Source organism: Guillardia theta, assembly GCF_000315625.1.
Source record: "Guillardia theta CCMP2712 unplaced genomic scaffold GUITHscaffold_8, whole genome shotgun sequence".
In the NCBI taxonomy this organism is placed as follows: domain Eukaryota; class Cryptophyceae; order Pyrenomonadales; family Geminigeraceae; genus Guillardia; species Guillardia theta.
The window spans coordinates 16,365-28,373 of NW_005434666.1; the positions used below are offsets into that span (position 1 = coordinate 16,365).

General features: G+C 51.2%; 6 protein-coding genes across 6 annotated transcripts; 4 read left to right on the top strand and 2 right to left on the bottom strand.

The window, feature by feature from the left end:
* Positions 1-1,319: 1,319 nt before the first annotated feature.
* On the top strand, positions 1,320-1,991 carry GUITHDRAFT_150543 (hypothetical protein). Its single transcript, XM_005839331.1, has 2 exons — positions 1,320-1,687; positions 1,733-1,991. Exons 1-2 carry the CDS (start codon positions 1,579-1,581, stop codon positions 1,903-1,905), a joined length of 282 nt encoding a protein of 93 aa, XP_005839388.1. The 5' UTR covers positions 1,320-1,578; the 3' UTR covers positions 1,906-1,991.
* Positions 1,992-2,446: 455 nt separating this feature from the next.
* On the top strand, positions 2,447-3,392 carry GUITHDRAFT_150544 (hypothetical protein). The gene is made up of 2 exons (XM_005839332.1): positions 2,447-2,581; positions 2,761-3,392. Exon 2 carries the CDS (start codon positions 2,780-2,782, stop codon positions 3,314-3,316), a length of 537 nt encoding a protein of 178 aa, XP_005839389.1. The 5' UTR covers positions 2,447-2,581; positions 2,761-2,779; the 3' UTR covers positions 3,317-3,392.
* A 967-nt stretch (positions 3,393-4,359) lies between these two features.
* Positions 4,360-4,626, bottom strand: GUITHDRAFT_47099 (hypothetical protein; the record flags this gene model as incomplete). Its single annotated transcript, XM_005839333.1, has 1 exon — positions 4,360-4,626. A coding segment is annotated over one exon (267 nt), but the record flags the coding sequence as incomplete, so codon positions are not given.
* Positions 4,627-5,844: 1,218 nt separating this feature from the next.
* GUITHDRAFT_133507 (hypothetical protein) lies at positions 5,845-8,120 on the top strand (the record flags this gene model as incomplete). The annotated part of the gene is made up of 3 exons (XM_005839334.1): positions 5,845-7,617; positions 7,667-7,928; positions 7,975-8,120. 3 exons carry the CDS (start codon positions 5,845-5,847, stop codon positions 8,118-8,120), a joined length of 2,181 nt encoding a protein of 726 aa, XP_005839391.1.
* Positions 8,121-8,189: 69 nt separating this feature from the next.
* Positions 8,190-8,817, bottom strand: GUITHDRAFT_101585 (hypothetical protein; the record flags this gene model as incomplete). The annotated part of the gene is made up of 4 exons (XM_005839335.1): positions 8,190-8,324; positions 8,370-8,558; positions 8,605-8,649; positions 8,698-8,817. The coding sequence occupies 4 exons, from the start codon at positions 8,815-8,817 to the stop codon at positions 8,190-8,192; spliced, it is 489 nt and encodes a 162-aa protein (XP_005839392.1).
* A 1,369-nt stretch (positions 8,818-10,186) lies between these two features.
* On the top strand, positions 10,187-10,613 carry GUITHDRAFT_150545 (hypothetical protein). The gene has a single exon (XM_005839336.1). The coding sequence runs from the start codon at positions 10,200-10,202 to the stop codon at positions 10,515-10,517; it is 318 nt and encodes a 105-aa protein (XP_005839393.1). The 5' UTR covers positions 10,187-10,199; the 3' UTR covers positions 10,518-10,613.
* Positions 10,614-12,009: the final 1,396 nt, after the last annotated feature.

Genomic DNA, 12,009 nt, shown 5'->3' on the forward strand with positions numbered 1-12,009 from the left:
GTCACGAGTCAGTGCTGTCCCCCCGGCCCGAATAATCACTATTAAGTAACTGTAATCATGCGGCACCTCCGACTGACTGACATGTGACAGTCAGATCGGCGGTCGGACTCGCCGGACCCGGCAAGTTACGGTCACGGTGTGTTAAGTTAGTTCCCGCCACGGTACTAGTCACGGTTATTCAACGGTGGACCAGCACTGTCAGTTCCGGCGGCGGGCCTATAGTGAGGTGACCGTGCGGCCGCCGGGCCGCCCGGCGGCGGACTCGGTCACCGGGTCTTGCCCCTCGGAACTTCGGAACTTCGGAACTCGGAAACTCAGTAGGCGGCACGGGTAGTACCGGGTACATAGTACGCCGGGGGCCGTACGGTAGTACTATCAGTACTACTACCGTACGCCGGGTGTGGGTACCGTACAGCGCGGCCCTCCGAGGCTCGGAGTACCCGCCCTCGTCACAGTCGGGGAGTCCGATCACGACGGTACCCGGACCGTACTGGTTCGGAACCGTGGCCCACGGTTGAATGGCCAGTCCTGGCACTGTGTGAGCGGCCGCGCCGCGCCGCGGCCGGGGCACCGCCGCCGCCGGCCCGGCCCGGGCACTGCCCCGGCAGACTGGCCGCGGGCGCGGCCTCCGGGAGCCTTCACACGGCGGACGATCGCCGCGGGCCGGGGGGGACTCCTGAGACCGGCGTACTAGTAGCGTCGGCAGCGGCCGCGCATCCGGCCGGCGGCGGCCGCAGCCTGAGTGCGCCGGGCCGCGCGACTACTAGTCATGCATGCGGGAGCCGGGAACCGCTGGCCCGGCGGCGGCCCCCGGACTCAGTGCCAACGCCCCCGGGCCCGGCCCGGGCGGGCCGCGACGCCCGTGTGGCCCCGCTGAGTCTCCGACTCCCGCGCCGGGCCGGGCCCCCGGGCCCCCCGGCCGGGCCCCGGCGGGCCGCCCGGGGCCCGGCCCGGCAGTGCGGGGCGGCCGCCTCAGGCCGGCCGTCCGCCGGGCCCCGCCCCGAGGCCCGGGGCAGGCCCGTGGCCGCCAGTGCCACTGCCAGTGCCCGGGGCCTGGGCGGGGCCCGTCATGTGCCGCACCGTCACCGTGGCACTGCCAGGCCCCGGCGCCCGGCCGCCCGGCCCGGGCGGCCCCCGGCGGCGGGGCCCGCCGGGGCCCCCTGACCGTCACGCCGACGACGGTGGCCGCCCGGGCCGCCTGAGGCTCCGGGCCAGTCCCGTCACGGCCGGGCCTTCGGGCCGGCCCGCCAAGTTGCCAGGCCCGGCCCGCGAGGGCGCATGCGGCCCGTACCGTCCGTACGGTGCTGTCGGAGCCGGTGGCAGGGTGGCACCCTTTACGCAAAGTTACTGAGCCTTAAAAATCAGTACGAGGACAATCAGGAGAGTCGAGGGGCTTGACCCTGACACTGTCGCACAGGCCAAACGGCGGCGAGAAGAGAAAAGACAGCGAGAACCAACCCCACTGATCCTGCCAACTGCTGTCCCCGGGCCAAACTTAACTGTAACTGATACCTTCACTTAACTGCGCGCTGGACAATCCCCCCGCCGGCCCCGCGCCGCCATGCCAGCGATCATCGGATGTCGCGGTGGCCGCCCGGCGCCGCCGAAGGAATGAGACGCATGCCGGGATGCACCCGCGATGATGGCAGCGTAGGACACTGGGGAGGCCTTGAGCTGACGAAAGATCCTGGACCGGGTCATGCGTTTGCAAGTCGGATCACCTGAGACGTACGGTCTCAGTGCGCCGAGGCCGAGAGACCATCCGAGCCCAGCGCTGCCGTTTCCTTGTTCGCCGAGCGATCCGCCAGCCACCACAGAAAGCGCAACGCATCGTCCTGCCGCAAGGCTCAGAGGCCATCATTGCTGGCGATGATGGGAAGAAAGGCCTTTGGCGGGACGTGCTGACAGTGAGCATATGCATTACGATGCCCTCGGATCTTCCGCCGCAGTACGGTGCTGCCGCTTGCAGTTTGCTCCGAGCGAGGTCCGGTATTCCATCATTGTCAAAAGGTGGCACCAATCAATTTTCTAGTTGAGTCCCTGCATCGATGGGTCATCATGCTTTTACAGCTATCATCTGACCCTATCAATTGTTACGATGTTGTACCGCTCAATGATATGAGTAAACAATCAATGGTACATTGCATTGATTGAGTATTCATTCATAATGTCAGGTTATTACAGCCCCCGAGGATAAACAATAATAATACTCCTCCTCCGAGTCCCCGCATATCACCCCTGCATTTGCCAGTCTCACCTACCCCCATGACTCCCACCTCACCACCCACCTTCAAGACTTCCTTTGCGCTCGGACATACAAGAGGCTACTGTACCACACTAGGTTTACTCAAAATATCTACAACCCCTGCGGCACGAACCTGATCAAACCATGGTCACTACCCACCTTTTTCTCAGAGTTTGAACCGGTGTGATGACCACCTACCCGCCCGCCAGCGTGAAGCAAGCAACGTAGGCTTCTTTGCCATCCCCGCGACCCGGCATCGCAAGAATTTGTGAGAAAGAAGGGCAGTAAGCAGCATCGTGAGCCCTTTTCATCGGTAATATCTCTCCAGCATACCAGGTGAGAAACATAGCTCGGGGTATCATCATCCTTTCCTCCATCTACCCTTCCTGAAACACACGGCCTCTTTTTCGAGCTTGTTACTCCTGGTCCTACACAAGTAACACTGCAAAAAAATAGTTGTCTTACCATTCATAATATCATGAACAAAAAGAGTTTCTAATTTTGTACTGGTACAGGGAACAAAACTCTGTTGATATGACAACGAGCTTACCGATCTTGGTTTCAATCCTTCTCACCTCTCTGATATGCCAAATTTATTCCTTCACCCCGTCTCCAGTAGAGTGGAACTTGCAGTGTAGAAAACGGGCGAACCCCGATAATCGCTGTGTGAGGACATGCGCGCAAGTTTTACCACAAGAAGATAGATTGCATGTTGCAAATGGCGATCAATTGAATTCGGAGGTAGAGGAAAACGCGAACGAAGCTTCGAAGGACATTCAAGCATCGTCACAGATAATGAGGTGGCTTGGATCCCAATACACAACCAAGAAGACTACAAAGCAGTACCTTGAATCTATTCAGATGGACATCGAGTTGCAGGAAAGTAGAAAAAGAAGGCCTGACGATTTTGGAGATGAATTGGGTGAAGCAAGCGATGAGAGGCCAACCTTCAAGGTCGCGGGCCTTTCTAATCTCGAGTTGTCGAAGAGACAGCGGATCAAGATGGCACTCAGAAATGGAATTTCATACATTGCAAAATCTGCGGGATCAATTCTTAATTTCAGCAAATAGCTGATGGTTTTTGCTGGATGAAAGTTGTTAGATGCTGCCCTCGTTTTTGTATAGTAATACACATGACTCTTACATGATGTTCGTAACAAACCACAAATGTGGATGCATGATAATGAATTTCTTCAAGCTCATGAAAAGGGATTTCTGATTCAACAACGATTGCAAGGTATCCCTGAACGAACAGGCCACATCTTTGAGGGACGAGAGGCAGAAATTCTTTGTTGTAAACACGCAGCATCGCAATTCATCGCATCTTATCATTCCGTTACGATGTGTTCTAATATTTCGAAACCCGCAAAACATGGTACCCATTAACGATTTGATAATCTGGCGAAACGCAGGGTTTGAGTCGGGCTTCAGTCGTATATCAAATTATGTTATGTTAGGTTTACTAAGCCAGAAATCAAACACGTAACAAAATCACACTTCATCGCCTTGACATGTCTGACGTCGCAATACTTGCTGCCTAAGCTGTCAAGAAACTCTTCCCGGTCACCCGGTATGACCGGTAGCTGCACTTAGGCCGATCTCTGATTGCTGTAGTGGAGAGATAGCAAGAATGTTCTCCCATTCGTAGCGTGATTGCATCATCCGAAGCACCCTCAGGAACTCAAGCCGCAATCTACCAATACCGTAAGAGACTTTGAAACCGAGAATCGCACGCACCTCATACACCCTTCTGGTCTGACTGAATGCGCTACATTGTAGGAATCATCCAGCGGATCCACGATCAGAAGCCTATCCTGATTGGACGTCCTGCATTGTTGATATGCTTCATCTTCATCACCTTCCTTCTGCAAAAGCATCCAAAACTTTATCTGCTTTGATGTGTCGAATGTCTGCCACGTTGACAGTTAGAAATTAGTCAGAAAAAGCAATTTGAAGATACTTTATATAGGCGGAAGAAAAAAAGATAGAAAAGAGCCGAGACTGGCTGCATATTGCTTTTATCACTGCTGCTGAAAATAACATCTGGAATGTGTCAACCGGCGGGCTCACGTATGTGATGTATTCTCACCTCCTGCACCATGCAAAACAAGTGGAGGGAGAACGGGAGGAGAGCATGTTTGCAAAAAGTTGATCATCATTATAAAAAGACCAAATGTGCAGATTCCGCCAGTACGTGAGCTACAAAGGCCTCTTTGGACAGCCCACAGTTTGACAAGAAACAGCAAGTCAGCAATACGCTTGTCAAAGGCGAGGATAGATCGAAATATGGTCTTGTGTAGAATTGATGCCTGATTGCAAACGGAGAGGTCTCCATTCATCATGGTTGTCTTGTGCTTGAACAAAACTATGGGCACACGTGCTTTGAAAATTGGTATGGCTCGGAAATCACCCTCAGTGTTCAAAAGATCAGCGAGTTTTGAAAGTACGATAAGCGAATCATCTTGCGCCGACATATCGAGGTTGAGGACAACATCCAAATCACTTCCACGTGTTGCTATCCCGTATGAACTGGAGCCAACCAGGCTTAGAGAGCTGTTGGGGTACAATAGGTCACACAATGATCGTATCCGCGACTTGACCTCCTCACACTTCTTCTGTTCATCTTCTCCCTTTGAATACTTTGAAACAATCTCAGGTATTCTGAGGTCATATGCCTCAGAGAGCGTAGCATTTAGGTCCTTCTGCAGCAAGCAGGGTGCAAACTCTTGCTCAACGATCTCATTCAACCTGATCATTTGTGTCGCTGAAAATTTCTCAGGACAGAGAATTATATGCTCAAGAAGAAATCTGGACTCTCCACCAGAATTCTGGTAACTGGAGAATTGAAGTTTCATGGTTTGCAGAATCCGATTACACCGCTGATTCTGCTCAGTCTTGTCCGTGCAACGCTGAAGGGAAAGTATGTCACAAAGAGTGCGCTTGTAACGTTTGGAAACGTTTCCATGGTGGGTAAAATGCATTCTTGCCTTTGTTTTTGAACAAGAGTAGGATGCGGTACCCTGGATCAGAACAAGACAATCCAATGCTTTGGATATGAGAAGAAAGGCCACTGGACTTGCTTTTGCGCTAACAAAGTGCTGCTTGTAAGCTGACATGATCAGCTCAGAAGACAGCGGCAGTCAGACTCACACATCGAGAATATGAAAGGAAGTTATCCAGCAGCTGATCATCCTCCGTGGGTCCACGAGCAAGCATGACATGCCTGCAAGACTCCCGTCACCTGCGCTTCATTCCCCATCCATGCGACCAGTCGGGGCGTGGCCTCGTAAGTAATCACTCGGGCAAGCAAAAGGGTAGGAAGGGAGTTGCTGTCTTTTCTTTGTCTTATCGAATGCTCCTAGGCAGGCTTGAAGTCAATTTCAGATTAGGCGACATGCATGGAGGAAATCAAAACGACTTGAGGCGATGGTGAGAGCGGGCACAGGCCAGGCGGCTGATGGGCAGAGAGGATGGTTCTCGCTTCATCCTGTTCCTCTTACAACGGAAAGAGCGACGACACGCCTCGACGTCTGCTCGCAAGAACAATAACGACCTGAACAATAACTCTTAACCATTTGAAATCTTTTGGGAAGGGAGCGATGAGTGGCAAAGACCCTTTGTTTTCTGTTTGCTGCGTCATTTTCCTGATTCAGCTTGCGCGAGGGAATGTAGCGAACATATTCAACCCCACTAAGATCAGCTCGTTTGCTACTGTTGGCTTCCACCTAAAGCAGGACACAGCAATGCGCTTCTTGCGTGGACGAGTTGGGGCGTTTGGAGACTTCGACAGCGACATGTACACTGATATGATCTGGATCTCCCAGGACTCCTCAAAGATTCTTGTCTCGCGTTGGGATCCGAATGACAACAACTTCGAGAACCCAGGAAATCCTACCTCGCTGCAAGCGATTATTACGTTACCTGCAAATGTTACGGACAAGGCCATCAATATCATTCCAGCTGACTTCAATTATGATGGTAAACTTGACTTGCTTGTCACAGCAACAGACTCGCTGTCTGGTGAGAGCATTCTACTTCTCTATTTTGGCAACAACCGACATTTCACAAGTAAACCACTCAGGCTTGCCTCTTCTTTTGGACAAACGTTAGTGCTCGAGGCTAATGGAGATATGAAGCCAGACTTGTTTGGCGAGCAGTACCTTGTAGGAGGAGATGGCAAGGAGTACGTTGCCAGAGGCTTCTGGCTGAATACACTAAGTTCGTGGCCAGACACATGCCTCAACGGCATCCAGGATGGCGAGGAAGAAGAGATTGACTGCGGTGGTCCTTGCTTGCCATGCCCCTGTCTAGGCTTTGCGTCGCTTGAGTTGTGTGGCTTCAATTTACATACATCAAGAGATATGACAGACAGTGCTTTATGGCCTCTGTCACGGACAAGAGCGCACTCATTCGCAGACATCAATGGTGATTGTCTCGCTGATCTGATCCTGGCCAGTGAGAAAGATTTATCGAGCATGTATGAGGTGTGGATCAACCGAGGGCCCAATGGAACTATCCCAAACTTTCTTCCACCGGACCAGGACCTTATGCTCTCGCTTCCAAATGGAGCTGGTTCTGTAACAGTTGCAGACGTGAATCGAGATGGAAGCCTTGATCTCGTTTATGCTGCTGTGAAGGAGTGCAATTACAAGCTTGCTGACCGAACGTTACAGCAGCCTTCTTCTCCTTGCCTAGAAAGCCAACTGCTCGTTGCCTACAACAGTCGGACGGACAAAGATCGCCCATCGGGAGCGCTATGTAGTGGCGCAGCGAAAAACACCATAGGTGAAAAGAGCAGCACAGGACTTCGCGTAGGGACAGTGGTGATGTCAAATGCAGACTTTGCAGGGTCAAGACTGTTGCATAGCAACGAGATTCTCCCAAACAATGTTGCAGGAGGACAGGGATTCAGTGTGGTGGAAGACTTTGGAATGGATCCGATGATGGTCCGAGCTGGAGATTATGATCTCGACGGATACGTGGATTTGCTTCTCCCCCTGAGAGACAGAGATCAACAGAGCCGACTTGCGCTGCTAGTCAACACAGGAGGGGGAAAATCTTTCCATAGGAAAGTCTGCGCTTCAGGTTGCGATCTTTCTGATTTGAACAGCATCAAAGGAGTGTACGCGGGCTCGTTCTTCGACCTGAATGAGAAGGGGAACATGGACCTTGTCGTACTCCACGTCGACTCCTCCATGGACCTCAAAGTAAAAATCCTTCAGAGCAACTTCAACGACCAAGGAAACTTGTTCCTGAAGGCGCAAGGGCTCAATGGTGTATGCCCAGAGTGGTGCCCTCCTCCAACCCCTTTCCCCGACCCGAAACCTTTCGGAGTCAATCAGCATGGCGTTTCTTTCAAGTACATCATGCAGGTAAGCATCAGCAAGCGCTCTTCTTTGCTCTTCTGATCTCCAGCTTTAGGATCTCTCCAGTCGCAGGTTGACAGCACAAGCAGCCCAGCTACATCAGAGCAGCCACAACGCACTGAATCTGCCGTATAGCATGTTCGGGCTTGGGCCAGCCTCCTACTACATCGAGCAGTTCTATATGGGCGTGCCGATGTCTCTGCAGTGGGGCCTAGATAGGAGCTACATGAGTTGGATGGGTGTCATCCCCAACTCGCAGCTCGTTGTCTCGCCGACAGACAGAGCAAACGTCGACTACTGGTGGATCCAAGCGTATGGTGAGTGCGAATGGCATCAAGGGAGGCTGGATAACATTCTTTGCAGTTCACCCATCGGAAGGGATTGTGTATGTTGCTATCGTACTCGCCGTGACGCTTCTCGTGCTTGCAGCATCGATATGGTTCCTCGAACGACGAGAGAAATACCAAGATGAAATGGAAAAGAAGCTAACGGCACACGCATTCTTGTGATACTGATGAGAGAACTGGGAGGGAGAAAACATTTGTTTACTAATATACACGTCCATAACGTCAACAACATTATTGCATTCGAAACGATGAAACTCTATGAAGATCTTCCATAGGCGTAACCCCAAAACTTTCGGCATAGATCGCCTCTACAGGTGACCTTTGTGGGCGGTCGAATGAGTGGCCGTGCATCTTCCTCATCACCATCTGCAACCAAGTAAGAAGAAAGCACTACTATTGAGACAGTATTACATTCGCATAGTACCGCGAGCCACTTGTAGCCTGAGATCTTCTCTTGGATCGCCTCTCGTCATTGACTATGAAGCTTTGAGTCGCCAAGAATTGTTTAGGCGATGTGCTTCGCTTGTCAAGAAATGAGCGCGAGTGACTGCTGGAGGGATTGACGTTGTGAACGATATCAAGGTTCGAGCCCCAAAAGTCCTGGTTCAAAAGTCAACACAACAAAAACCATCAGCTTTCATTTCACCTTATCGAGCGCTACTGATGGAGCGACCATTGACTTGGATGAGGACTTTAACAAGTCAGAGCAATGCATCCAGCGCTCTTCTTCTTGTTGTACTAGTTTTGCCAAAAGCTCTGCCTCGTCTCCATCCAATTCGTTCTCGCGATTGGATGGCCCGGGATAGCTGTTTTGTCGCAAAATCTGCGGCCTTTCCCTTCCCGCAGGTCCGGCATTCATCCCGTATTGTGCAAGCGGGCTGACTTGATGACCCAGAGGTCCAGGATCAGATGAGATCCGGGCTTTGAATCTGGAATCACTAGAGCCTGAGCTTGACCTAGTGATCTCATTCTGACATTTCCTACTACCTCTTGTTGATTTTCGTTCCTTTGCGTTGCAAGCTTGAAGCATTGCACGAGCAGACATCGTCATGGTCACTAATCCAAATGCGATCAACGAAACATAAACAACTGTCTGAGGATTCGACGAGGCACGATTCAGGCGTGTGTCCGATAAAAACGAGTCCCGAGCTCGCTCCATGGAGTATGCGTTCTGACTGCTTGTGTTCAAGTGCTGAAGAACTAAGTTTGAGCCCTCGAACAATCACAGTGTATGCCTTGTCTTGTCTTTGATCTTGCACCCTTTGTGAACAGCTCTTACAGCCCTCTAGTCACCTCCATCGAGACAACTCTGGAAACCTAAGGACTGAAAGCTGCAATACTTGCGATGGATTGAAGACAGATACGATGATAAAGGAACCGAAGGCCAGACGAGTAGAGCTTGAGGAAGGAGTCGGACAACAACAGGAGACTGATGGGCGAGGAGAACTGCAAGAGGAATACAGTACCCGCCCTCTGAGAAAAGGAACACAACAATGAAGAGATCAACTTGGTCGAAGAGGACACGAGGAGGAATTGATACGCACGGGAGATCTCGATAAAGATACCTTGAACCCTGCAAGTTTGAGCCTGGGGATTTCCGGCTTGGGACTTTTAAAAATCAGTTATTGCAAGATTGAGGCTGGATACGGTAGGGGGTAGGGTAGTCCTTGTACCGGTTTTTTTCCCGATAAAACAGGACCCCATTTGCAACCAATTCGCAGCACAGAAGGGTGTAACGGTACCGTGATATTTAAATATATTTATCAAAGCTGGTACTATACGACCTCCACAGAACGGCAGAAGCGGGAAAGGTCTTGAAGAAGCTTAGTTTGGTCATATCTAAATGCTCCCGTGGTCACCTGCTGACCTCTTTCTCGGAAGGGGTCGCTGACAGCCACACGAAACTTTAACGTGTTTCAGGAGTTCATAGTTGAATATTCCAACTTAGAGGAATTGATCTCCCGAAATTCGAAATCCTTTGCCCGTAGATCGACAAAGTCAATTCAATGTTCAATTGCAAATTTGATTTTGCAAACTTTGAACAACATTAGCAGGGGAAAGTACTCGAATGGTTGCGGAAACATCCGCATGCCCACCGAGAGAAGGGCGGGGACTGTCAAACCACCGGTTGTTTCGACCGAATTTGGAGGGATGATTCTAGGTACTATCGGTTATTTCCGCTGCTTGCTAGACTGTGATTTTACTACTGGAACTTGGTTGACACAAGCACTCACAGTGATCATGGCATGCGTGCAACAAGCGATGGATCCGCTTGCTATTAGCACCATGCAACAGAACTTCGACGATCTCTTTTCTTTTGACATTGACATAGTCGAAGAAAAGATTGACACCATTCTAGGGAGTGATTGGATACAATCAGTACCTGTCCGAAACAAAGATTCAAGCTGCAAAGCAGAACTCGAGGATGAAAAAGAAGAATATCTCAAGTTGTTTGGTATTCAGAAGGACCTAGACAGCTACTTGGCCCAAGAAATTTCTGGCAGGAACCATCAGTCTGAAGAAAGCGAAAAGCTTTCAAAATATCTGAACATTTGGTAGCATTTTGATTATTCTTCCCAAGTCCGTGTTTTCTGAGAGTGGTTCTCTAAATCCTTTTTGTAAAACGCATCCAATTGATTAAAAATCTTCAAAGCATCTATGCATGGAAATGCTTGTGTTTGTTTCAATCTGATGAAGTTCCCTGCTGAGATTCACTGGGATACTCAGGAATGTTTGTCTCATGCTATCTTAATGAAAAATCATCCTTGTTGGAAATGTGGCCGACAAACACCGAAACCATCGAAAAGCGGGCAGAGCGGACCATAGCCCTGATGCGATCTGAACATTCCATGCACATCAAGAAGTACTCGAACCCCTGTGGGTGCAAAGCACCCAAGTCTTCATATGCTGCATCGGGAAATTGCTGGAAAAATCAATTCAACAAGCAACCTGAAGAAACAATAAGTGACCCCAAACAAGCTTGGCTCAAACTAAACTTGCTGTCCAGGTGCTGAGGATGACAATTCTAGAGTCTGGTCATGATTCCACATCGTGACTGTGAATGGCTGACTTTCTGTTCGACTGGTGGATAGTATGACTGTGCGAAACCTTATCACGGGCACAACTTGGCAAATACCGTGGGGCCGTAAGAAGTTCACCTTGCTATGACTCTGCCTCCTTACTTCAACTTAGGTAGAGGAGGCTTAACCCTAACACACAGGCCATACGGCTTGAAGAGAAACGAGGGTGAGAACCAACCCTTACCCTGGACCTTTCCCCCCGCGCCATGCCGGCGATGTCGCTCAGTGGCCGCCGCCGAAGGAATAAGACGCATACCGGAACGCACCCCGGGCCCGCGACGATGGCAGCGAAAGACAGGAAGGCCTTGAGCTGATGAAAGATCCTGGACCGGATGCATTTACAAGTCGGATCACCTGAGACGTCTTGCGAGGCCGAGAGACCATCCAGTGCTGCCGTTACCTTGTTCGACAGTCGCCGTGCGATCTGCCAGCCACCACAGCCTGCAGCGCAACACACAGAGTCATCCTGCAAGAGTCCATCAGTGCTGGCGATGATGGGAAGAAAGGCTTTTGGCGGGATGCGCTGAGCATATGCATCACGATGCCCTGCGACTCGGATTTTCCTCTGTGCTGTAATGCTGCTGTTTGCAGTTCGCTCCCAGCCAGGTTTCGGACATTTCCCGATTATACCAGCCAGTTTGCTCCGAGCCAGGTTTCGGGCATTTTCCACCTATGCCGGTCAGTTTGCTCCGAGCGTTGTTAAAAACTGTGACACGTGGCATGCTGCCATGTTACATGCTACCAAGTCCAGGATCAATCCCTGCCCATCTGCCTCCAGTAGCCGGCCAGGGGCTGCAGTTGCGGAAGTTCAAACATCCCCTACGTGATGAACATCAGGGCCATGTTGGGGCAAACATTCTTCCTGGTGCCGAGAACGCCTTGCACATGGACGCGGTATCTCCCCCCTGAATCTTTCATGGGGGTACTGAGGACGGCATTGTACTTTTAATGCGCATCAGTCCATAACGGGT

Excerpts from the sequence above, each read along its gene's own strand:
- GUITHDRAFT_150543 (XM_005839331.1), top strand. The coding sequence starts at position 1,579 with ATGTCGCGGTGGCCGCCCGGCGCCGCCGAAGGAATGAGACGCATGCCG. Across the intron at positions 1,688-1,732 it reads CCTTGAGCTGACGAAAGATC|GGTCTCAGTGCGCCGAGGCC; the intron begins CTGGACCGGGTC and ends CCTGAGACGTAC.
- GUITHDRAFT_150544 (XM_005839332.1), top strand. The coding sequence starts at position 2,780 with ATGACAACGAGCTTACCGATCTTGGTTTCAATCCTTCTCACCTCTCTG.
- GUITHDRAFT_150545 (XM_005839336.1), top strand. The coding sequence starts at position 10,200 with ATGGCATGCGTGCAACAAGCGATGGATCCGCTTGCTATTAGCACCATG.